This window comes from Phycomyces blakesleeanus (assembly GCF_001638985.1).
Source record: "Phycomyces blakesleeanus NRRL 1555(-) unplaced genomic scaffold PHYBLscaffold_17, whole genome shotgun sequence".
NCBI classification, from domain to species: domain Eukaryota; kingdom Fungi; phylum Mucoromycota; class Mucoromycetes; order Mucorales; family Phycomycetaceae; genus Phycomyces; species Phycomyces blakesleeanus.
In genome coordinates, this window is record NW_017265150.1 from 378728 (window position 1) to 401913 (window position 23186).

Below are 23186 nucleotides of genomic sequence, written 5' to 3' on the forward strand. Positions count from 1 at the left end.
ATTTTGAAACGAATTGAATATGAATGAATTACAAGCTAAGCGTTCTTAATGGGGGTACTCAGCCAGATTGATCGATCAAACTTTGAATTCAGAACGCGATATTATTGGACTAAAATTGTAATAGCGACGATCAAAATTTGATCGAAAAACGTACGGCTCTGATTAACCTAATCTTTACTTTTTTATATGCAATACGATATTGTTTTTATCTTTCTCCTTAATAAATCATAGAATGTATTGCCAACAGTCATATAATACTTCTTTCTCTCCATCTTACATGCCAAAATATAGTACAAAGCAACAAGCAATTGATGCCTAGAAGAAATCGCATAAAATCAGGGAATTTATCGTGAAAAAAAAAACACTGGTAGAGTCTTTATTAGCAAGTGCAGACGAGCTTATTAAAGATATTTTAGAAGTAATCAAAAAGGAAGTTAATATAAAGTTGGAGCAGATGGCTGCCGCGAAGGAGCTTAAACAAACACTTAAAGCCAATAAATACATACACAAGGTTGACAATGTATTGCTAGGTGTTGAGTAAAGGGAAAGAGCACTTGACTTCTTCGAGAGTCTAGATGCCTACAGGTTCAAAGAAGAAATCAGAATGTGCAAAGATTATTCTATAAATGCTATAAAAATCTATGAATTTTGTACGAATTTTGTACTTTTGTCTTTTGGTGTCCTCAACTACAAATTGATACCATTGGCCAAGATTCACACAAGAATTTGATCGATCAATCTGGCTGAATACCCCCAATATATATATATATCTATATCTATATCTGATAATGCTTGTGTGAAAGTAAAATTTATACTCATACATATATAGAAGGTGATATAACAAGAATATATAAAAAAAAGGGCAGCAGTAGCATTGGATGCCTTTTATAAATAATAATATCACAGCTTCCAATAATGGAGCTGTTCCATTTCTTTTTCTATTTTCATTTTTTTGTGTTTCATTTTTTTGGGTTCCTGCTGCATTTTTATTTTTCTGTTGCCAGAATCCGACTTTATTTTACTTTATTTTCTTTACAGAAAAAATAAGGGTATTTGCCGCAGTGCGATGCAAAAACCGCCTCGTAAACGACAACGCCGAACACCACAGATCAGTCGCTTGATCGATTTCACAAGTTCACTTTTGTCGGATGAGATAGTATTGCATGTGTTTAGCTATCTGTCTGCAAACGATCTTGCTCAATGTGCTATGGTCAGCACAGGTTGGTCCCGATTAGCCAACGATGAATTGGTACATTCATTATTTTACAAAATTAAATCATCAAAATATAATAAAATAATCTTCTTTAAAGAAAAAATGAAAGAAAGAAGGAGGCAAGAACTTTGATTAACCTTACCAGCTCTGGAGACCTCTTTTTCTCGATAGATTCCGTCATCGATCAAGATTGAATTCTTGTAATGTCCATCCTTGGAAAACAAAGTACAAGATTAGTCACAACTGGCGCTCTGGTAAATATAATGTTTCTTACTTAAATTCACCTACACAAGGAGAAAGAGATAAAGATGCATATGTACCTGTGTATATTCTGTATTTTAACAGTGCAGTGAACTGTCTTTTTCTCTTAATTTGTTTGTTTGTAAATAGAATATACTAAAATGAGGATTATTAATTTGTGCTCTTATAAAATAATAATCATAATAACTGTTATTATTATTATGTGTGCATATATGTAGGTAATTGCCAAATTGTCCATTCAGAGAGAAAGCAACCTATGCCACCCTGTCAGCCTTGTATTCAATCGATAGACTCCATTTTGTGCCAGTCAAACTCGGGTTCTCAGATAGAAATCTGGTCTCTGAAAAAAAACCGTATTCTCGGATATCTTCAGGCATTATCTCACCAAGAGGTTCCTGTTACATGCCTAAAGTTGATAAAAACTAGCCAAGAAGACATATATCATCTTGTGGCCGGATATGAACACGGGGGAATGGCCATGTGGGAAATCGAGATTGTGAAAGGCGGATATAATGCTACAGAATGGGTGGATTATCGACCTTCGGCACGGTCAGCAGACAGTGTGGTATCAATTGCCATGGCATATCCTGTTGTAGCCATCTGCACTGCTGCCATGAAGATCTCTTTATTTAATGTCAATCAGAATACAGAAAGAAAACGTCTAGGATTGATCTACCAGCTGCAGAGTCCTGTGCATTGGACCCCAGTTGAGCTTGACCTCAAGTTACAGAAGCCATCTGCAGGTTGCATAAAGGACCGTTGGCGGCTGCTGGTGTGTTTTGGCATGGGTATCGGAACAAATGCTTACTCTATTGGAATACAGGCAAGTGCGAGTCATCTGGATAAAAATCTAACAGAACTTCTAGCCTGTTTCCTTTTTAAGACTAATGTGACTGCTATTTTGTCTGCACAATTGGAATTTAGGAAATCATCGTCTCGCTTCACACATTGATTTCTTCTCGACACTGTTCTGCCCTTGACCAAGATACGTTCTTCTTTACACCTAACCTTACCAATACGACCCAACCTCCTATCACTGCTATTGCATACGATGCACCATTCCTTGCAACCGCTCATGCGAATAATACGATTCGCCACTATAGAGTAGACATTACTCCTGACGTCTTCAATCTCGTCTTTCTACAGACTCTATATGGCCACACATGCATGGTTACTGCGCTTACTTTGGATGGGCCCGCCAGACGGCTTGTGAGTGCTGATCGTACAGGTCTCAGGATATGGGATCTCGCATGTACCAAAGGAGTGCCTATGGATCGTAGTGGCCAATTGATAAAATGGCACCAAGGAGTTGATTATCTGGTCAGACTCGATCTTGAGCACGACGAGGACTATCCATGGCAGATAGACTGGCTGTGTTCGGATGCTACCAAGATAGTAGCTCTCAAACGACCTCTAGTGCCTGATGCAGCCATGTCACTTGTGGTGTGGTCCTTTGGGGAGAATTAAAATTCATCCAAAAGCAACACTATTATATATATTTATGCATATTTATTACTATGTTTTGTTTGTATTTTTTTTGTTGGCTATAAAAATGGCTATAATGAATGAATAAAAAAAACTCATCGATCACAACACTAATATTAATTCAATTTATATATACTTTTATATACTTTTATACATATATCACTATCATTAATGGTATCGAACGATATACATATATAAAGAGGCTATAGGGAGTAATAAAAGGAATTCACGTGTTGAAAGATATTGAATCTGTTTCAAGGGCTAGTCCGTTTGAATAAAGTTCCAGCCTTTAAATATCCATAAATTAGGGTTTCTCTCTATATTTATGTGTATATTATCGCGATAATATTTTTCGATAGAGTGATTGGATTACTTGAAATTCAAATCGAGTCGAACTCTAACATAGTATTGGTTCCCTTTTATCAAAAAAGGAAAGCAAAATAAGCAAAATACAAAAGAATACGAAAGAACAACACTACTTTACTCGACTCTTAATGCCTTTCTTTTTAAAGGACTGCATTCCCATCGTTAAATATTTAAATCTAGAATAGATGATATCTTCTTGGATTCGTTAGTAGCCAGAATAAGCGTCATTCTCGCAGTAACCACATAGCTTAATACATGGATTGTGTCAACCAACGCTTTTTTAGATGAGTAAAATATAGTGTAATACAAGGGATTTATTCGTAGAAATCAGAATGAAGCGCCATATTTGCCGATAAATAAACAGATAATTTAGCTTTCAAAGCCATGCCCCTTTGTCACCAAATATGAAAAAGAAAGAAAGTAGTGTCTAAATAGGCTATTTGTATTATACAAGATCAAGGAGTATGATTTTTTTTAGTAAAATTATGGTAAAAATATATATATAATAGTAATTAAGGAATACATTAAATAATAAGTATAAAATATATAAATAATTTGTGCACGGACCAGAAATATCCAGCAAATATAAAAGTTTCCCTCTTGTGAACCTCTCTTTTCTCTTTCATTAACAAACCACTTCTACTCTCACTCTCACTCTTACCTTTATCTATCTTTGATAATGATGAATTGCGTCAAATACCACCTTTCCAAAACTCGCCACCAACACCACCACCCTTACTCTAGTGAACCTTCTCTTGCACCTCATCCAACCAGACGTCCTGTAAACACGTCTCAATACCGCAAACTTAAACCGATTACTCACGGTATCAAACCCCATTCCCAGCAAGCCAATACAAAGTGTCCAGAAGAATGGAGTCATGCCAACATACAACCTCAATTCTATTCCACATTTTCACTGTCATCCTTTGATTCAAGTATTTCGGAAGATGAAGAAGAATACGAGTTCTTTATTCCCACCAGCCCTCACTCTGCAAAATCCATGGATCTCGAAACACTTATATTTGACCATCCTTCTGTAACCATAAAATTACGCCTGTCGCCTCATAGAGAATTGTAAAAAGATTAAAAAAAAATATCGCATACTCTTCTGCTTCGTGATCTTATTCTTGTAAACCAAAGCCAAATTGTAATAACCATTTCCCACCCCCTCAGCCCCTCCTTAACCCTTCTATATATATTTATATATATTTATACATACAAGCATCTCTTCCTCTCTTTAGCTTGGTGCCTTTCTGTACATCTTTTCATCTCATTCTCCATTTATGTAAATAATAAAACTTTCTTTTTCTTTTCATCATTCTTTAATATCTAATCCTAAATTTGGTTATATGAAAACAGGGTCTTTCTCTTTCAATCGTATATTATGCGATTACATTAATTTTTCTTCTTCTCTTAAAAATATACAAAATACATTTAGAAACAGTTTCTTCTGTTTCAATCAATGTGTTAACTTTCAAACTTTCAAGGGGAATCGCATTGGTCCAAATTTCACTTTGCGAGTGATTGAATAGATACTTTATTAAGTAAAATTAGTATTGCTAATTTCCTGCATTTTCGATAAAAGCTTGCATTTTTTTATTATTCTGGATTTAGATGAGAGCTACAAGATAAAGAAAAAAAAATTCTTATTTTTCATTTTAGGGAACAATCAACTTGTTTTAATAGTAAGAAGAAGAAAGAAAGAAAGAAAGAAGCAACTAAGAACGTAAAGGTCTATGCACTGAATTTTTTTTTTCATTAAAAGTGCATACTTATACAACGCAGCTCTCAATAATAACGCATATACCAAACTAGCGGCTCTGACGGTTACTTGCATTTGATTTTGCCTGTAACTAAGAACTTTATGTCTTATGCAAAAACCTCTACATATAATGTGTGTGTATATACATGTGGGTATATTGTACTGTAAAAAAATCAACATATACATAAATTTTTATACCGTTAAATAAATCTGTCGTAGACACAGCCATACTCTAATATAGTACATGCATCAAAAATTCTTCAACACACAACTCAAGTATTTCTACTATACATATAGCTTCATATTTTTCTTCCCTTTGTCTTTTTATTGCTCCAAAAGCGGCATGATTCCCAGTCTCTTGGACTATGAAAAAAGTGTCTACGTCACACAAGATGATATTCACGTCACGCTCGGCGAGGAGGTGGGCCGACGATAGGAATTCGGGTTAAAATCGAAGAAGAGTGGAGATTAGGACATCCTCTTTTCCGCCATTGCCAAAGGTATGTATCGGCCGATCCATCATGGCCAACTTTATTAGAAGATAGGATGAAGTTATTGGAAAAGGATGGACAGGGATGGATCGTCAAAAATTAGATGATTCACAATGGATTGGTCGCCTGCATCCAAAAGAGCAAATGAAGGAAATGAAAAGAAAAAAATGAAACCCTTCAACAAACCAATACGACTCGCAGAATTTGACACTCGACAACTATCGACCATTGACGACGACGAACAATACCAACAAGATCATAATAATAGGGTTCTTCTTTCTGTTCATTCTTGGGGATATTTTTTTCTTCAACATTATTGTGGATTTTGTTTATAAAGCATGTGAACATGGAACTCATTTTCAATGATCCTTGTCAATAGCAACCATGCCGCACGCACCCAGAAACAGCTTCCTCGTTCCCGGCGTCGCCCAGTTCAGTCGCTCGACCACCTTCGCCAAGAAGGCTCTCCACAAGCGTCAGAAGAAGGCTGTTGCTGCCCCTGCCAAGAAGGTCGTTGCTGACAAGACTGTTGAGGTCAAGGGTGCCAAGAACGGTTCCAAGCGCACTGTCCCCGCCAAGAAGGCTGACCGCTTCTACCCCGCTGAGGATGTCCCCCAGCCCAAGAAGTCCCGTAAGGTCTCCAAGATTGGTGCCCTCCGTGCCACCATCACCCCCGGTACCGTCGTCATCCTCCTTGCCGGTCGTCATCGCGGAAAGCGCGTTGTCGCCTTGAAGCAGCTCGACAGCGGACTTTTGTTGGTCACTGGTCCCTTCAAGATCAACGGTGTCCCCCTCCGTCGTGTCAACCAGGCCTACGTCCTTGCCACCTCCACCAAGATTGATGTCTCCTCCGTCAAGTTGGATGCCAAGATCAACGATGCCTACTTCAAGAAGGCTGCTGGTGCCAAGGCCCAGGGTTTCCTCGAGGGTGCCGAGGTAAATATCGCTTTTATAGTTTTATTTCGTTTTTCTTTTAGATTTTTTTTAGAATTATATGGTTTCTGGATCATTGTTTGGATTTGGTTTTCTAATTTTTTTTCTGTCGAGTAGAAGAAGGCTGCCTTCCCCGCCTCCAAGGCTGCTGACCAGAAGGTTGTTGACAAGGCCATCATCGATGCCGCTGCCAAGACCCCCCTCCTCCGTCAGTACTTGAGCTCCACCTTTGGTTTGTCCAAGGGTCAGTTCCCCCACGCCATGCAGTTCTAAGCAATGAAAAAGAGAGGCCTAGTGTGCCTTTTGATTTTTTTAACAGACTTTATAACCTGACCAAAAATATTGAATATGCAATGGAACTTTACATTTTGTCTTCTGTCTGATTCTCTTATTGTCTCTATATATATTTATATGATTTTTTTATAATTTTGGTGAATTATGTTCTATGCAACATTCGGATAAGCTGTGAAATAGGAGTAGTTTGTGATGAGTGCATACGCGAGCGAGAAATCAAGTGATTTAGTTTGTTAGTTAGTTGGTGTCGTACAGGGACAATCTCCTTGACAGGGAGCATAAAAAGGCGTCAAATCCACCAAAAAAAATCATTGCCCTGTCTCTTATTGGAGCACATTTCATGTGAGTCGGTTGTTGTACCAAGATTGATAGGCTGCCTCGAGTCATATATTTGATTGGAATTTATATTTCCGGTGCGTTTTATTTCATTTTCTACATTTTTTCTAGCCGTTGCTTTGAGATTGTCATATATCTTTTGGCTATATATATAATCCCCTTCATCATTCTTGTTCTACTGATAAATCAATATATAGTTTTAACCAGGAAATATTCCCTTAAAGCAAAGGAATAAAGTAAAATGTTCCTTTTTTTTTTATTACTTTCACAACTTAGTTTATAATACGCTTGTTTAAAGAGCATAACCGAACAAAAAATATAGAGAAATAAAAGCCTGGATGTGGAGATACAGATGAATAAGTCAATATTAGACCTACAGCTTATTATTACATGTCAGCCAAACAAAAAATCACACCAATAGTTTAAATAGTTTTTGTTTCATTTTCGAGCACTTGATCTCTTATTACTACCCCAAAATAAAACCCAAATACAGAAAATAAATCAGAAAATATGAGATGCTTTATTTTATGATATATAAACACTGGTTACCCTGAAGGAGACTTGAGGAATTGGACCCTTGTAAACTATGCGATATCACCCTAATTTTTTTGTAAAGCATTCACGTCATATTTATATGATATATAAGATAGAAAACAGATATGCAAAGTAGCATATCCTATTAAAGATAATGTATTATGTTGATCATAAACATACTTTTAAAGAAGGAGTATTTAACTATACCATAACTCGGATGAGGAAAAAACAAAAAACAAAAGCTTAGTAAAGTTTCTATATGAAGCGTCTTTTTGGCGGACAATTAATATCTCAATATTTTATTTGGTTCTCTGTACCTCGAACCATTTCTTTTTTTTTTCTTTTTTTTTTATCTATGATGGGTCAAGGAAACCCGGGTTTACCTCTTTCCATTCTTGCTTACAAGTCATCATGACACTTTTATCTAACAAATGGGAAAAGTCAACCGAAGGTACATTTTCTGGACATTGATGAATCAGGCAAATGTGTTTTGTTGGTTTGACACCTATTATCCCGCACAGAATCTGCCATGAGCCCAACCCCAGATGGGCAATTGAGCCCTCAGGTATTTGACATGGATGGCAAAAGAATCCTTTGCACGGCCGATGTACGAGGTTAGGACAATACTTCTTTTTTTCTTAGCAAGAGAAAACAAAATACTATTCCACGCTTTTGCTCAACCTCATTATTATTTTTGCTTATTCATTTCTCTAGGCAACATCGCTCTCCTGAATAAACTCGCCAAGGACACAAACGCACAATACATCATTCACACGGGTGACTTTGGTTTCTATGGTAACACAACTTTGTCTTTTTCCTTCTTTTTTCTAGTATTGATCCTTCTATCTTTCAGAACAATCTAGTTTAGACCGTATCAGTGACAGGTAAAGAACACGGTTAAGGTGGCCTGTGCTGACAAGAAAATTATACTCTAAAGGACTCTGCGTCACTTGGTTCAGTACAGCACTTTGATTCCAGCCACCACCCGCAACTATCTCAGCAAGCTCGAAGTACCAAAAGTCCGCTCTGCATTTGAGGAATCCTATCAACACCTGCTTTCGCAGTTTACAGACTTCTTGGCCGGAAAACAAAGGCTGGAAGTACCAGTCTATACAGTTTGGGGCGCATGTGAAGATGTTTCGGTGCTTGAAAAGTTTAGATCTGGAGAATATAGCATCCCAAACCTGCATATTCTTGATGAGGCCAATAGTGAGTTATTGAACATCGGTGGTGTTTCCCTACGTTTGTTTGGATTAGGTGGTGCCTGTGTCCAGCACAAACTTTTCGACAATGGTGAAGGTAAGGCGCCTATATTTTCATTTCTTTCTTCTTCTCTTTCTATATAAATTTTATAAAAATTAGTGGGAAACAAAAATAGTAGTAATGAACATTCTGGTATACTTGGATTATAGGCACAGACACAATTGCCGGTGGATCAGGTACCATGTGGACAACAACTCTGCAGATCGGTGAACTAGTGGAGACAGCTCAAGAGGTTAGTGACTAATATCATAAAACATACTTAAACGTGCGTAGGTATTTGATCCCTCTGAGGTTAGGGTGTTGGTGACCCATGCAAGTCCTGGAAGAGAAGGCCTTTTGGCCCAGCTGGCACTCTCCCTAAGAGTTGATTTCACCATATCTGCTGGTCTCCATTTCAGATACGGTATCAGTTACAATGAGTTTGCGTGTCAGCCTCATCAGGACCATTACAGAAATCGATTGGAGGCATCAAAAGAAAGCTTTATGAATTTGTGGAACAGTATTCAGAGCCAAGTAGAGAGCAGTGTAGATGTCCACCAAAAGAAGCTCCTTAAACACGCACTTGACGTTGTGAACCGCCTTCCTCCAGATGCTCAATATACACCTTCTGCTCCAGGACCAGCAGGATCTCAACCAGACGCCAACTTGGATGACCAAGCCTTCAAGAACATGTGGAACTTTAATTTGCCAGATGCTGCTTACGGTTGGACTATCCTGAACATTCAAAATGGTCACATTGGAACAGAGACACACAGTGGAGGATTTAGTTTTGCCTACAGAAAATCTCCTCCTCAACAGCAACAGCAGCAACAGCAACAATCATTACAACAGCAAAAACAACAACAGCCACATCAACAGGCACAATATGTGGACAGCCCAAATTCTACTTATACACCAACCGAAGCAACCAACACAGAAAAACCTCATCAATATCCAAGAGCCAATGAATGGAATAGCCAGTCACCAGTGAATGCATATGAAGGTGCAAATAACGGCTGGAGGGAAAGTGTTAGTTCACGGGATGATGTATACAACCAGAGAGAAACACGAAGACCAGCTTCAGTAAGTGATAATCGTAATGATGGATCGAATTGCTTATGAGATATCTATAACTGCTATGTATATGTAGTACACAAGAAACCCCCATGTAGCATATGTGGGTGGTCTGTCTAATAGCACATTGACAGACGAAGATATCAAAAGCTACTTTGGTCGCAATGTGGTAAGTAACAACACAGGTCTACCAAAGACCAAACTGCCTGTTAAATATTGCTGTATAAAGTGAAGCTAACATAATGTGTATTTGTTAGGTGACCAGCGTACGATTCCCCATTGACACGAACACTCAACTCCCAAAGCCACACTGCTATGTGGACTTTGTAGATGCTATGGCCCTTGAAAATGCCCTTCAGAGGAATGGACAGGTAACGAATACGAATAATAATATAAAAATGTAAACAAATATGCGCAAAAACGGACAATTAATTTTCTTTTCTTTTTCATTCAATAGATACTCCGTGACAACAGACTTATTGTTAACAGACCCACGAATTACTTTGGGGACGGTCGTGGACGTGGTCGTGGAGGTCCAATGAACAGTAACCGTAATAGCTATCGTAATAGTGGGATGAGTTTACGAGCCAATGATTATAATTAAGTCTTCAAAAAAAAATCAAAAAAGAGATAGGGTAGAAAGTGGATACCCAAGAGAAATAAACAAATATATTGTCCTTATAATTTTGAGTTCTGATAATTGCTCCTTTCCTCCCGTCATTACAGAACTGAACGTTGTGATATATGTGACTGATAAAGATATCAATAACTTCCTTTTTTTTCTGTAATTGAATGACATCAGAACCAGAGCCAGAACCAGGACTAGAACAAGAACCTTTTAGATTAATTATTACTTGTGTATTTCACTTTCTTTATTCTTGTTCTCTTCTCTTTACCTGAATTTTACGTGTCCTTAATTATGAAAATTATTGCCCTATCTGCTGCTATTGCTACATTACTGGCTGTTGTATCAGAAGCATCTCTCTTGAGGTATTGTCCACTCAAAAGCAATTTAATTTCCTTTGTTTAACAAAAAAAAGTAATACTTATTAGAATTCCCATCAAGAAAATCAAAGAGAGTTCTTCAGACACACTAAACAGATACTCTCGCACCGGAGAGTATTTGGGCCAAAAGTACTTTGGCCAACAAAAAACATCAGACCTTTCTGATTCTCTTTATATGGAGGCAGATGGAAGTGTTAAGCATGGTGTTCCTCTTTCAAACTATTTGAATGCACAGGTAGGAGATATTATGCGTACATATACTACCGATACAGATTAATTGAGACATATGTACGGGTCGTTAGTATTATGGCAACATTGAGATCGGCACCCCACCTCAGACATTCTCTGTTGTCTTTGACACTGGCTCTTCTAATCTCTGGATTCCCTCCATAAAATGCACGTCCATTGCTTGTTTCCTACACAATCGATATGACTCCTCAAAGTCCACCACAGCCAAGGAGAACGGAACTTCATTCGAAATCCATTATGGTACTGGTTCTCTCGAGGGTATTATTAGTCAGGTATGGGATCTCGATGATCTTGTCTTATTGAAGTTATGGCACCTTATTTTTAACATTTATATACCTATAGGATACCTTACGCGTTGGTGGGATCAAGATTCCTGGCCAGCAATTTGGAGAATCGACAAAGGAGCCTGGATTTACTTTTGCTTTGGCTAAATTCGATGGAATTTTTGGACTGGGATACAGTAACATTGCTGTTAAGCATGTTGTCCCTCCATTTTACCACATGATCGACCGTGATCTTATAGACGAGCAAATATTTTCGTTTAAGATCAATAATGCTGATGAAGATGAAGCCAATGGCGGGGAGCTAATCTTTGGCGGTGCAGATAGTAATCATTATGTGGGCGAGCTTGGATGGTCAAACGTGAGACGCAAGGGTTATTGGGAAGTTGATTTGGAAGACATCAAGTTTGGTGGCGAATCGATTGAGCTTGACCCTATTGGAGCAGCCATCGATACCGGGTCTTCCCTTTTAGTTGCTCCTACTACTATAGCTGATTTGATCAACAAGGAATTAGGCGCAGAAAAGAATTGGTCTGGTCAATATATACTTGATTGTGCCAAGATTCCCGATCTTCCAGAATTTTGCTTTGTATTTGGCGGCAAGGATTATTGTCTTACTGGGCAAGACTATGTGCTCAAGGTCCAGGATCAGTGCATTTCTGGATTTATTGGCATGGACATTCCTGAACCCGCCGGCCCACTCTGGATTGGTAATAATAAAAAAGAATATAGCCAATTTATGTTTTACTAACAATAATTTATTTTACTTTTTTATATAGTGGGAGATGTATTCCTGCGCAAGTTCTATAGTGTTTATGACCTTAAAAACAACAGAGTTGGTCTAGCTAAGGCAAAATAAGGATAGCAGTTGTATAATAGCAATCATCCATTTATAGTCCAAATTCTTTACAAAATGTTGAACATTGCCTTCAAGCTTTTGACTTTTTCAATAATATACAAAGCGAATAAAAATTGCAAACTAGTTAGTGAGGGTCACAGAACCCATCAGCCGCCTACCTTGCATTGGTGGTGCAAACACTAAATGCCGAATGAGAAACTAAAATAAAGGTACACTTGATCCAACCATGACGCAACGTTTCTCTCCTATTGTATATTCTTTTTTTTTTTACTCTTTCTATGAAAGGTAAGCTCTTCACTTGTGAAGTTGCTCATCACTCATCTAGTCCACCTACTTTCTGAAAGACACTGAAACAGACAAAAAAGGTACTTTGACGCTCAAGACTTCAAAGACGACCATTACTCAGATCGATCAAATGTCAAGAATATTTTTTATCAGACGATCATACCACTCTGGCCATGCTACAAGAAAATCTCTTGGATTGCTATATTGACAATGTCAGGAATCCCGAGATGAGAGATCCAAAGTTGGAACGATTACTTTATAATTACAACAGCAGTCTCGATCAAGTTCAAGAAGTCAAAGAAAGTATCAGCAAGACACAGAGATCCGAGCATAACATCGCAAAACGTCTCTGGAAGACTGAAACAATTAAACAGACACTCGAAACAAAATGCGGTGATCAATCTGCGATCAAGCATGAATACAACTACCAACAGGCCCAGTACCAGACACATGAAAATGCTCGTCTCAACCTCACACTACACAGATTACGCTCAGAAATCAACACACTCCTATATCGCCGTTTTTACGAAGCAACTCTTATTCGCCTCGAGATTCAGACATTGCTGGACCAAATCTTGTGGGAATTGCCATCCAGAGCAATCATAAAACACACATTACCAAATGAATGGGAGGACCAAGAAACCAGAAAACACGATGGTATAACCTTGATACGGTTATTGAACACACTTTTTTCCACTGCACCATTGTGGAGTTCGGTGTTAAAAGAACCCACAGAAGAACAGGAGGTCGACTTATTTGAAAAATGTGTCCGTACCTGGATACTTCAGGTTGGTGCTGTACTATTGGACTTGAGTCTACCATCCGAACGAAGATGCCTATTGTTACATTTACTTCAAACGAAATCAGCCTCGTGGGCAATTCCCTTGCTTCAGTATTCATTCCATCCTACAGCCAAACTCCCAGTTGCTGATATGGAAGAATACGTGGTTGCTATTAGAATGGTATTTGATCATCGTCTATATGAATCAAAGGATGATACTCGGATATGCCCTCTGCCTGTCTGGACTGAAGACGATTTCTTGGTAGCATTGGATCAATTTGGAGTGGCCCAAACGTTTTGTGCGACTATTCAGGAAGCATTTCGCCAACCATTTTCGAAAGAATCAATCGATGCATTGTTCAATTTTGCAGATGAACTTTTGGAGGCATTGAATGTTGGCATGAAGGCCATGTCAAGTAAAGGGTACAGGGATTTGGCTAAGCATTTAGGGCAAACGACTTGCCATATGGCTCAGCGATTGATCGAGAATATTGGGGATGAGAATATACGCAAAGAATCACAAAATCGGATTGATAATTTCGTATCTAACGTGGTTCTTGGTTATTTGGAAGTCGAGGAAAAAACGATGTATAATTTTCTTCCTATCCTACCCTTTCACGGTGTTTCAATCGACAGTCTATGGATCATCACGCTTCGTCTTCTCAAAATAGACGAATACAAAAAACCAGATAACTTTGGAGAACAGCTCACCTTACCTGACATGACACAATTTCTTCGTTTCTTGGAAGCTAACCAAACACAAGGAATCTTTATGCTCGGATGTCTTTCTAATATTACGACTTGTATTCTACCTGCAAAGGGGTCTATCGATAGTTTCCGAAACAGTCTCTCTGGCTGTCTTATTACCATTGTTGCCCACACACTATTTATTATCGCATTTGTAGACACTAATTTGTGTGATATATATTACAAGGATGTCCGGGACAATTTTGACCCAGTTTGTACTTGTCATCCTTTTGTGATATCATTGCTCTTGCGCTGGACATATGATAATTTTTCAAAGATGGAAGGCATGGCTCTCTATTTGTTCCATTCTCTTCCACTCAATAAATGGATTCCCCAGACAGACGATCTTGTTCTTCTTCATCGGCTTCTTTGTCAAGGACCATCAGCCAGCACTCAAGTTAGCTTTGGTCGTTATGTAATTGAGCACCTCAATTTTGGAACAATTTCTGGATCAGAAGACTTGACAATCTCAAAATCACAACCATGGCATAACCGTACTATGCCATTCTTACCATATGAGATACACGAAGAAATTGCCTTTCTTCTCTTGGACGCCTGTCAAAAGTACCAGCCTTTGCCAGAGAGTGACAAAAGCTCAGATGTACTCGGGATAGTGGCCACGGCCATGTCTACCTATATGGTTACTCCAGATCAACTGTGGACAGCAGCTACCAGCACAATCATAGCAACAGAATTCATTCAGTGGGCATGGAAGATGGCACTTAAATTAAAGCTTTATGATTGTCCCATTACTACTCGTGCATCTGATATCGAAAAGGCCATTACTCCTGCATTTTTAAAAGACGCTCTTCACCATCACCACGACGCTATTGGAATGCATCATGCTCTATTGACCTATATATCATTCTTACTTTCCAGTACTAGCCGTCACTTCTTAAGATTTGAGACAAGTAATGGTTGGCTCAAATTGCTATTAATCTTACGCCGTGGAAAGCCAGAAGCAGTTCTTCAAGTTATGAGCGACATAATCCCGGCCTTTGTTTACATGCACGGCGATGATTTTTTCAATGATGAGAGCTTGTCTGAATTCCTGCGTCAGATGATGGAGTTCAAAGCCGATCCTATGCTCACAAAGGCTGCTTTGTTGCGTGTCCCTAAACGATATCATCAGAGTACCTTTTGGAACAAACAAGAAATTACTGGTATTGGATTAGTAATTGGCTCTCATGCTTGGCAAGGTCATTTTATTGATTCTGTGGGGGACCTGATGGATGAAAATGGTGGGGGATTCTCCTATCTCGATCTAATGCTGCACTCCTGGCTCAAAACAATCTTCGCACGCAAAGAATGGATGTGGTCAGATCAATACGTGGTGGCTATTGATTGTATAGCCAAGATTGCCTTTAGTCTTGGACGTTACAGCCTTGTGCGAAGCATGCTTAGTAGCGAGCACATGAGGCTTGAACAGAATAGAAGTCAGCAGCTCTTGAGTTCTCCTAAACTAGCTGCATTGGGAGGTCAGCATCGAAACCCATTGCGATTTATCAAGAACATCATGCCAGACACAGCCTATACAAGTCTTTTAGCAGGAGAATGGACAATGATGTCTCTTACAGCTAATAATTTGATGAGAGCTCCTGGCGTAGAGGCAAAGTCATTTTGGTTTGCTTATGAAGTATTAGTTATGGAGACAATACACGATCAGGAACAGCGGTATGCACTAGCTAATGCTGCTCTGGATCTCATAAAACAAAGAAAGACGGAACCTCTTGTAGAACCAGAAATTAGTGCTCTTTTCAAGACAATTAACGCACAGTCAAAGAAACCGTCCGATTATCTGTCTATATATCGATGGGCACAGCATATCCTAGTACTTCCACATAACCACCCTCTCCTGCCACTTTACCTCCAGATATTCTTCTGCTTGTATTATTCAAGTATTACTGTAGGCGATAAGACACTTTTATATGGCACATATTTCTTCAGCAAGAAGCAAGAGCTTTTACATAAGGTCCGTGATCGTACCGCCTATCTCCAGACATACCATGGACAACAACAACCATCAGGAGAAAAGGGTGAACTCTATATAAACTCTAATTCAAATAGTAATGGCAGCATCAGTAGTTGCTGCAGTAGTAACCAGACCAGCGGAAATAATCATGAGGCTCTTCGTCAAATTTACTATTCCATGTGGCTATGGTTGGGAAATACAGATTTACTCCGACCTGATTTTGATCTATCTACTTTGCCCACTAATTACTCAATAAACCGCCTCAAGCAATGTCGTCAGCCAAGTACACCTGATGCCTGGGAATTGCATCAGCCATGGAACTCGAAAACTTCGCTCTGGTTTGATCTTATAAACAAGAAACAGCTCCAAGACGCATTTATCCAATTTCCTTGGGAAGGCTCGGAAAAGTTTTGTAAAAGACCACCAGGCTCTATCGAAACTCAGGCAACAGTAGCAGATGAAGGATCTGTCTATAGTAGCTATGAGGTGTTTCGGGCTATTCCAAAGGTTATTCCAACAACTATCCAACCACCTCCGATAGCACAATTCAACGAGCCTATCATTACGCTGGCTGCAGAACAGCTCATAGATATGACTCCCAAGGATTTGCTTGGTTCATCGTTTGAAAAATTTCAGCATCATGCAGCATTATTTCAGGAACGTATCAAGAACCAAGAGGACTTGGATGAAGCTTATGTAGAGCAGCTAGGGCTCCTTTATACCAACACACCTATCACAGAGACATTAACTATCCCATGCGTTCAGATGCCTCAGGGAATATGTAAAAAGCCCGCTCAACTCACGCTCTCGGCCACTTTTGTTGAAACCAATACAGAAGTACGCCAGCAAATAGAGCAAAATCGCAAAGAAGCCAAGGAATTGATATTTGACTCTATCGATACAAGCGTATGTCACGAAGCACTAGTTGGACTAAAGAATATTGAAAGTATCACAACCTATTATACTGAAGTATTCACCAAAAAAGAGACACAAGAAGATACGAGGTGTTTGCATCTGAGTTGGTCTTGTCTCATCTATGCTATTGAAAGCTTTGAAAATGGTACAGAGATTTATCCACCATTTCGTTTATTTTTGCGTCAAATGGCTAGATCTCTGGCCGACTTGCTTAACTCTCAGTCGTCTTCCGCAGAAAGATTATTACAGCTGATGGCGGAAAAGGAGGGGCGAGTTGTTATCCTCTACCCTGCATTTAGGCCAAATGTAGATTCCAAAAATATAGTTTCGATGCACAAGCGTATCTCCAGCACTGACAATTTCGGGGCACGCTCACAGCTCTACCTCTTATCAGCATTTGATATGGCAGCTTGGGGGGCGACAGAATTTGCAACAAAAAACAACCGTGACACATTCTATGAAAATTCATTTGTGTCTTTGAAAAAATGGATGGAACCTCAGACGGATCAAATCGATGTGCCAACCATTGCCAGTATACGTATTCAGCAGTACAAACTATCACTCGCACTTATGGCAGCCATGCTTGAAAAACAACCGCAAGATATGGAGCACGTGACTTTACTTGGGCATGCACTTGATCTTCTTTCCGAAACAGATGATACAAAAGAGGCGGATGGATTTTCAGGAGCCATGATAGACAGTTTGACAGAGAGCCTTGGGGGTCGTTCTCGAAAAGTGCTAGATATATTGAATACAAACCCAGACGAAATGCGGTTTAGATTGACTATGCTATCTACACTAGAGGAGGTAACATCACTTGTTGACTATCTTGGATCATATTTGTCAAATATTGCGAGCAAGAAAGGGGAAACAGGAGATCTGTTTGGTGTATTTGGTTATGCCAGTCCTGCACTCTGTCGCCTCATGGTCAATGTGCTATGTGATGAACGTATCATGGATAAGAGCACCAACATTGTTGTCCCAGTACCATCTTTCTGGACCCGCACAACTGAATGTTTTCATGGATGGTGGCAAAGCTCTGATAGCTGTGCTATGTCGTGTGGTGAATCAAATCATGCCTACAGCAAGCGAGAATACTTGCCATTTTTTGCAGAAGCTTATGGGCATCTCATCAAACGAATGCTAATTCTTGTATCACCTGCCTACAAAGCAAATCTCTTGGGCGTATTGTTTGATTACTATCATGAAAATATCATTACACACCACTCGGACCTGTGGTTAGATCGGTTCCACAGTGCACTATCAAAGCTTCCCTGGGGTTTCTTTGAAATGTCCGAGGCGCAGCTCAATCGAATGAGAGATACTTGGTCATTGCTAGAACCAGACGACCCCACTAAACGAATTGTCTACCTTGGGTTTACTTTTGTCATCCTACGATCATGGCTGAAGAAATACACACAAAAGAAGGAGACTGTTTCTATTAGTCGCTCGTGGCTCAAGAGTTACTTTCAGGTTTTCTTCATATTCTTACAAGATTCAATCAACATTTGGCCGGTAGAAAAAGAAAGATCTGAAGCCCTCCAGATTTTATACAAACTTATGATTGAAAAGGATAACATTGATACGATAATACCAGAAGATATTGAAGAGACTCTCTTGATGCCCACCGAAAGATTGAAACTATGCCTTGGTAAATGGGCAGACGACAAAGATACATCGACAACTCCACTTTGCGTCCAATGGGTCCGTGAAATGACAAGATTTGATGAGAAAGAAACGCCGATGAGGATGAAAAAGGTTTTTAGTGATTTCGTCATGAAACTTTTATCAGAATCGCCGGAAGACCAATCTCCACCCAAAGATGTTCAAGAATACTGGGTCAACAACATCTGGACCAGCATCGACAATCACACAGAATACAGTTCTAATGGGACGTTTGACCCTCAACTTAAGGATCTCATGAAAAGTATGTTGGATAATCTTTATCAGGACAGGTTTGAGGCAGGATGGAATATATTGGTAAAGAATGCGGAGCAAAGCCAACCAGAGACTCTCTTGGCTCTCTTCTCAGCCCTTTTATCAATACAACTAAGCCCGAAAACGACTCGTTTTATGGAAAGATGTTTGGAAAAGTACTTGCAAAACAGCAAAAACGAAAAAATCCCACAAGTGCGTTGGAATGGAGTAGCTTTTGTGGTTACAAACTCTAAGGTCGATACCACCTTGTTATTAAAATACTGCATGGATAAATCGTTTTTACTCACCATCCGTGCTTACTGTGAAGCGATGATTCAACAGAATCAAAATGCACAGGCTAAGCAAGTCGAGTTTGCTGAAGAAATTGCCGCCATTGTGTCTATTACTAAGATTCAGACGTCAGAGCCAAATGAGGCCAAGAAGATGACCTATCTAATCCAACAATTTTCAGAGATATTTTGTAAAAACAAGGCCGACACTCTAAAGAAAGCCCGACTTGTAGCCGGTCTAATCTCACTCTCAAGGACAACTGCACGGTGGGCCAACCCAGGTCTACCACTATCCAACGCTACACCTAATGGAATAAATGATCCTAAGCCACTCCCGGCTTGCTTAGCCTGGCAACATTTCTCACTGCTTCTCGATAGTTTTCTTGCTTTACGATTAGAAGAGGCCGGAATGGGAGCGTCTTCTCTCACACCGTCACGAGTATCATTGGAAGACCGAGTTAAACGACTAGAAAGTATTCGAGTAAAAAAGAATGTGGCCTTTGATGAAGCTCTATCCAGGGGCGTAAGTATAATTCGAGATAATTCTCAATGGGATGTGTGGAAGCTGGATGAAGTAGTGTCCCAATTTTCGGACATACTTTTTATATAATTTATTAGCACTGTATTACTATTTCTTTTATTTTATTTTTTGCTTTAATAAATTTTTAAAGAGACGTATAAAATTTGAAAAGAAGGTACCTTGTTTCATGTAGAGAACAGTACCTTGAAGGCTGATTTTGAAAAAAAAATTACTAGAGTATTTGGCATGTATGGCAACATGATTTGTGTACCATGTAATGAGTGAATTATGTATTATAATAAATGAAAGTACAATAAATTTTCAATTGTATATTTACATTTATATCCTTTGTGCGAGACCTTTATTAAAAATAAACAGCCAAATTAAAAGAGGCGTGCTTTTTTTTATTTTACTTTATTCTGCACCTCGTTTTTTTTACAAGGCTTCTTAAAAAATCAAGTTTTGCCATTTCTTCTCATTTAATTGTTTATAGGGCATTTAATTTTAAGAGGATAACTTTTGGTAATATTAAAGTATTAGCATACGTCTTTAATATTATATATATATATATAATATTAGGTTTATAAGTTTAATTAAATCATTCACATACAGCATGTATAGTACATAATACTTTTTATGCCCATTGTGTATGCCATGGAAGAATTGGTTATTTCTTCAAAAAAAAAAAGGAATAACTAGTTAGTGCTTCTTGAAATACCATGTACAGATAGTTACTTTCTTATAGAGTTTCAAAGTAAAACTAAACTAAAATCTTTGTCACTGATAAAAACAAATTCTAGTGATTTTCTTTTTATATTCATCTAAATATTATATAGTGACAAAATATGACAAGATATTTGGCTTGAGTAAGAGCATTTTATACTGTTATTCGTAATATAGTCATACTGGTCTACTTGTATTGCGTTAAGAAAGAATGTGGTGGTGTTGTTCCTCAATATGGGAAAGATCTTCTGTTACATAAGATAACCCCCAATGTTTTGATTCATGTTTGTGATAAGTGAACGAATCATCTTTGACCACTGAACACTTGAATAATACTGTCGTTGTCCAGAATAGCATGCCTGCTGTAAACCTTCGCGGTCTGTCCAATATCAACAATGAGCTCGACAATATTTTTGTTGGCTCAGAAGAAATTGTGTAGATTATCAACATTAGCCGTCAGGACACGGTAATAAATCGCCACAAGCATGTCTTTGTGTGCCGACTTTCTTCTTTTCTGTATCATGGTTTGCGTGTTACCACTATAATGATCGAGATTCATCATATCTGTGTGTTCATAATCACGCGAAGTTATCGGATCAAAAGCCGGCGTACCAATCGATTCAAGCATATCCTCGCATAAGAGTTTTGTCTTGAGCTCGTAAGTCTGATCTTTTTGTGTTTTTTCCTTTATATACAATGCTTCTAGCTTTGGATTTTTGCCTGCGTATCCAATCATGTAAGTTTTTAAGTGGGTCGCTTTAAATATAACACGAAATTGATAGATGTAGCTGATATCGACCCAAGTAAAAGCATGATACTTAAACTTGACTATGTTATAAATGCAATCGCGTTTCCGAATATTTTTGTTTGTCTGTCTGCGCTTTACAGGATCCTAAAACACATCTTTACTCATCCATTTAGTAAAATCTTCCTGTTTCAAAGCGTTGTTTTTGTATGTATTGTTGGACAAAATTGTATTCTTTTTCGGATAAAAGCGTGGTATATATCATGTCGAATATCAATTGTTTGGGCATGCTTTGCTTTATTAAATGCAAAATGGCTGTATGGGATGTACAAATATGTGGACTGTGCGATTCGCTGCTGATACTGAAGAATGATCTTCATTTTCTATAGCACTGTTGATTACCATGGAAAAATGTTGAATTTTGGTTATTAAGCCAGTTGGCAATCGCTGAAACAGCCATAACTTCTTATTAATCTTTGCTGCTGATATGCTGGAGACAGCTAAGCCTAGAGGGGAGAGAGCCGATATTTTCATATGAAAGACGACATTATATGGTGGGAGATAACTTTTGATTTTTTCGACCATTTGATAACTTGCTGTCAGGGATCAAATAATTATAGCTGGTCCCTAAGGATTCATACTTGTCATAATAAGGCTCCTTTAGTACAAGGTAGTATACTAGCTTTGGCTAAGTGTAGAACTCAGTATTGCAACTGAAACTATCTTCTTGGAATCTGAACACGGCGTCATGTTCATCATTTCAGAGCACGTCGTTTTACTCTGGAGAATTGGAGAAAAAATGTCGGGCTCTGGACAAATAGGCACAACTGATCAGTATGGCAATATAGAAACGTTGTACTCTTAGGGTTGCTGGTTTGAGTATTTGTAACTTCTTAAGAAGGATGTTGATCCTCATAGGTACAAGAAAGCCATTGCAACATTGTATAAAGGTACTCTCTAAAGCTATTGGTTAAAATAAAGTTTAAATCTATAAAAATCCACGCTTCTTATTTGCTTAAACAGGTAACACTAATGGCTAAATACTAAAAAAAAAGAGGCATCTATTGGCTTATAAATAACGTTGCCAGGCGAGCAACTTATCGACGATTGTTGCCAAGCCGGTGCTTTAAAATCTGCCGTTTCTTAGAGTGTAACGGCTAAAGAAATTGGGAATCCCTCAGCAACCAATCAATTTCGAGATAAAAATCCTTTTCATCTGACAAGAAAAAGAATATGGCCAGTTACTAAATTCAATACACAATTGCATGTCGATGTTACCGAAACAACCTTTGAAAATTTCAGTAGATATTTTTTAGCTGCTTGTGCCAAGATGAATACATTGATATGATATGACTATTTAATGATAATAAACTAATACTTTATTACTGATATTTGAGTTTGCATATTTTGACAGCCATAAGAAATAATGATACATAAAACCTAAATTATATGTATATATATCTATATTTTATAAACTAAAAATAAAATAAAATAAAATATCCTTCCATTGTGTAGTCTGAGGTTCCAATTCTGATATTTAATGTAGTAATATCCAGAATTCACAATTAATGTTATAATATTATATAATGTAATATAATACAATACAATATCCAGATAACACATCTATAGCTGATGCAGTGCTGACTGGATCTTACAGACAAGAAAGTAAGAGATGCTGATTGTATAAAGTACTAAATAAGGTAATAACGATGCACATTTCTATCAGAATGAGTTTGTATGCGAAAACAAGTTACAATTTGATCTCCTCCTAATAGTGCACTGATACCCTCGAAAAAAAAACAAACAATCCCAAAAACCCTTACTAAATATGTCGCATAAGCTATCTTTAACAAACTATCAATTCAGTTCATAATAAACTTTGAAGCTTAAAAATAATGAAAAAGGT

General features: G+C 38.3%; 7 protein-coding genes across 7 annotated transcripts; 6 read left to right on the forward strand and 1 right to left on the reverse strand.

Annotated features, from left to right (window-relative positions):
* Window positions 1–454: 454 nt before the first annotated feature.
* On the forward strand, window positions 455–3071 carry PHYBLDRAFT_77598 (hypothetical protein; the record flags this gene model as incomplete). The annotated part of the gene is made up of 5 exons (XM_018443277.1): window positions 455–537; window positions 1039–1249; window positions 1359–1467; window positions 1693–2363; window positions 2399–3071. 5 exons carry the CDS (start codon window positions 455–457, stop codon window positions 2939–2941), a joined length of 1617 nt encoding a protein of 538 aa, XP_018288868.1. The 3' UTR covers window positions 2942–3071.
* A 933-nt stretch (window positions 3072–4004) lies between these two features.
* Window positions 4005–4857, forward strand: PHYBLDRAFT_64097 (hypothetical protein; the record flags this gene model as incomplete). Its single annotated transcript, XM_018441233.1, has 2 exons — window positions 4005–4399; window positions 4764–4857. The coding sequence occupies 2 exons, from the start codon at window positions 4005–4007 to the stop codon at window positions 4855–4857; spliced, it is 489 nt and encodes a 162-aa protein (XP_018288869.1).
* Window positions 4858–5574: 717 nt separating this feature from the next.
* Window positions 5575–6897, forward strand: PHYBLDRAFT_126259 (hypothetical protein). Its single transcript, XM_018429092.1, has 3 exons — window positions 5575–5587; window positions 5958–6514; window positions 6629–6897. The coding sequence occupies exons 2-3, from the start codon at window positions 5963–5965 to the stop codon at window positions 6782–6784; spliced, it is 708 nt and encodes a 235-aa protein (XP_018288870.1). The 5' UTR covers window positions 5575–5587; window positions 5958–5962; the 3' UTR covers window positions 6785–6897.
* Window positions 6898–8237: 1340 nt separating this feature from the next.
* PHYBLDRAFT_99097 (hypothetical protein) lies at window positions 8238–9700 on the forward strand (the record flags this gene model as incomplete). The annotated part of the gene is made up of 6 exons (XM_018444082.1): window positions 8238–8289; window positions 8390–8470; window positions 8529–8559; window positions 8613–8974; window positions 9088–9170; window positions 9212–9700. Coding segments are annotated over 6 exons (1098 nt in total), but the record flags the coding sequence as incomplete, so codon positions are not given.
* A 1210-nt stretch (window positions 9701–10910) lies between these two features.
* On the forward strand, window positions 10911–12385 carry PHYBLDRAFT_155881 (hypothetical protein; the record flags this gene model as incomplete). The annotated part of the gene is made up of 5 exons (XM_018433449.1): window positions 10911–10981; window positions 11045–11231; window positions 11299–11517; window positions 11588–12236; window positions 12306–12385. The coding sequence occupies 5 exons, from the start codon at window positions 10911–10913 to the stop codon at window positions 12383–12385; spliced, it is 1206 nt and encodes a 401-aa protein (XP_018288872.1).
* A 458-nt stretch (window positions 12386–12843) lies between these two features.
* Window positions 12844–20097, forward strand: PHYBLDRAFT_64093 (hypothetical protein; the record flags this gene model as incomplete). The annotated part of the gene is made up of 3 exons (XM_018441232.1): window positions 12844–19815; window positions 19964–19987; window positions 20008–20097. 3 exons carry the CDS (start codon window positions 12844–12846, stop codon window positions 20095–20097), a joined length of 7086 nt encoding a protein of 2361 aa, XP_018288873.1.
* A 243-nt stretch (window positions 20098–20340) lies between these two features.
* PHYBLDRAFT_170916 (hypothetical protein) lies at window positions 20341–21740 on the reverse strand (the record flags this gene model as incomplete). Its single annotated transcript, XM_018436448.1, has 4 exons — window positions 20341–20359; window positions 20791–20914; window positions 21073–21363; window positions 21683–21740. 4 exons carry the CDS (start codon window positions 21738–21740, stop codon window positions 20341–20343), a joined length of 492 nt encoding a protein of 163 aa, XP_018288874.1.
* Between the last annotated feature and the right edge of the window lie 1446 nt (window positions 21741–23186).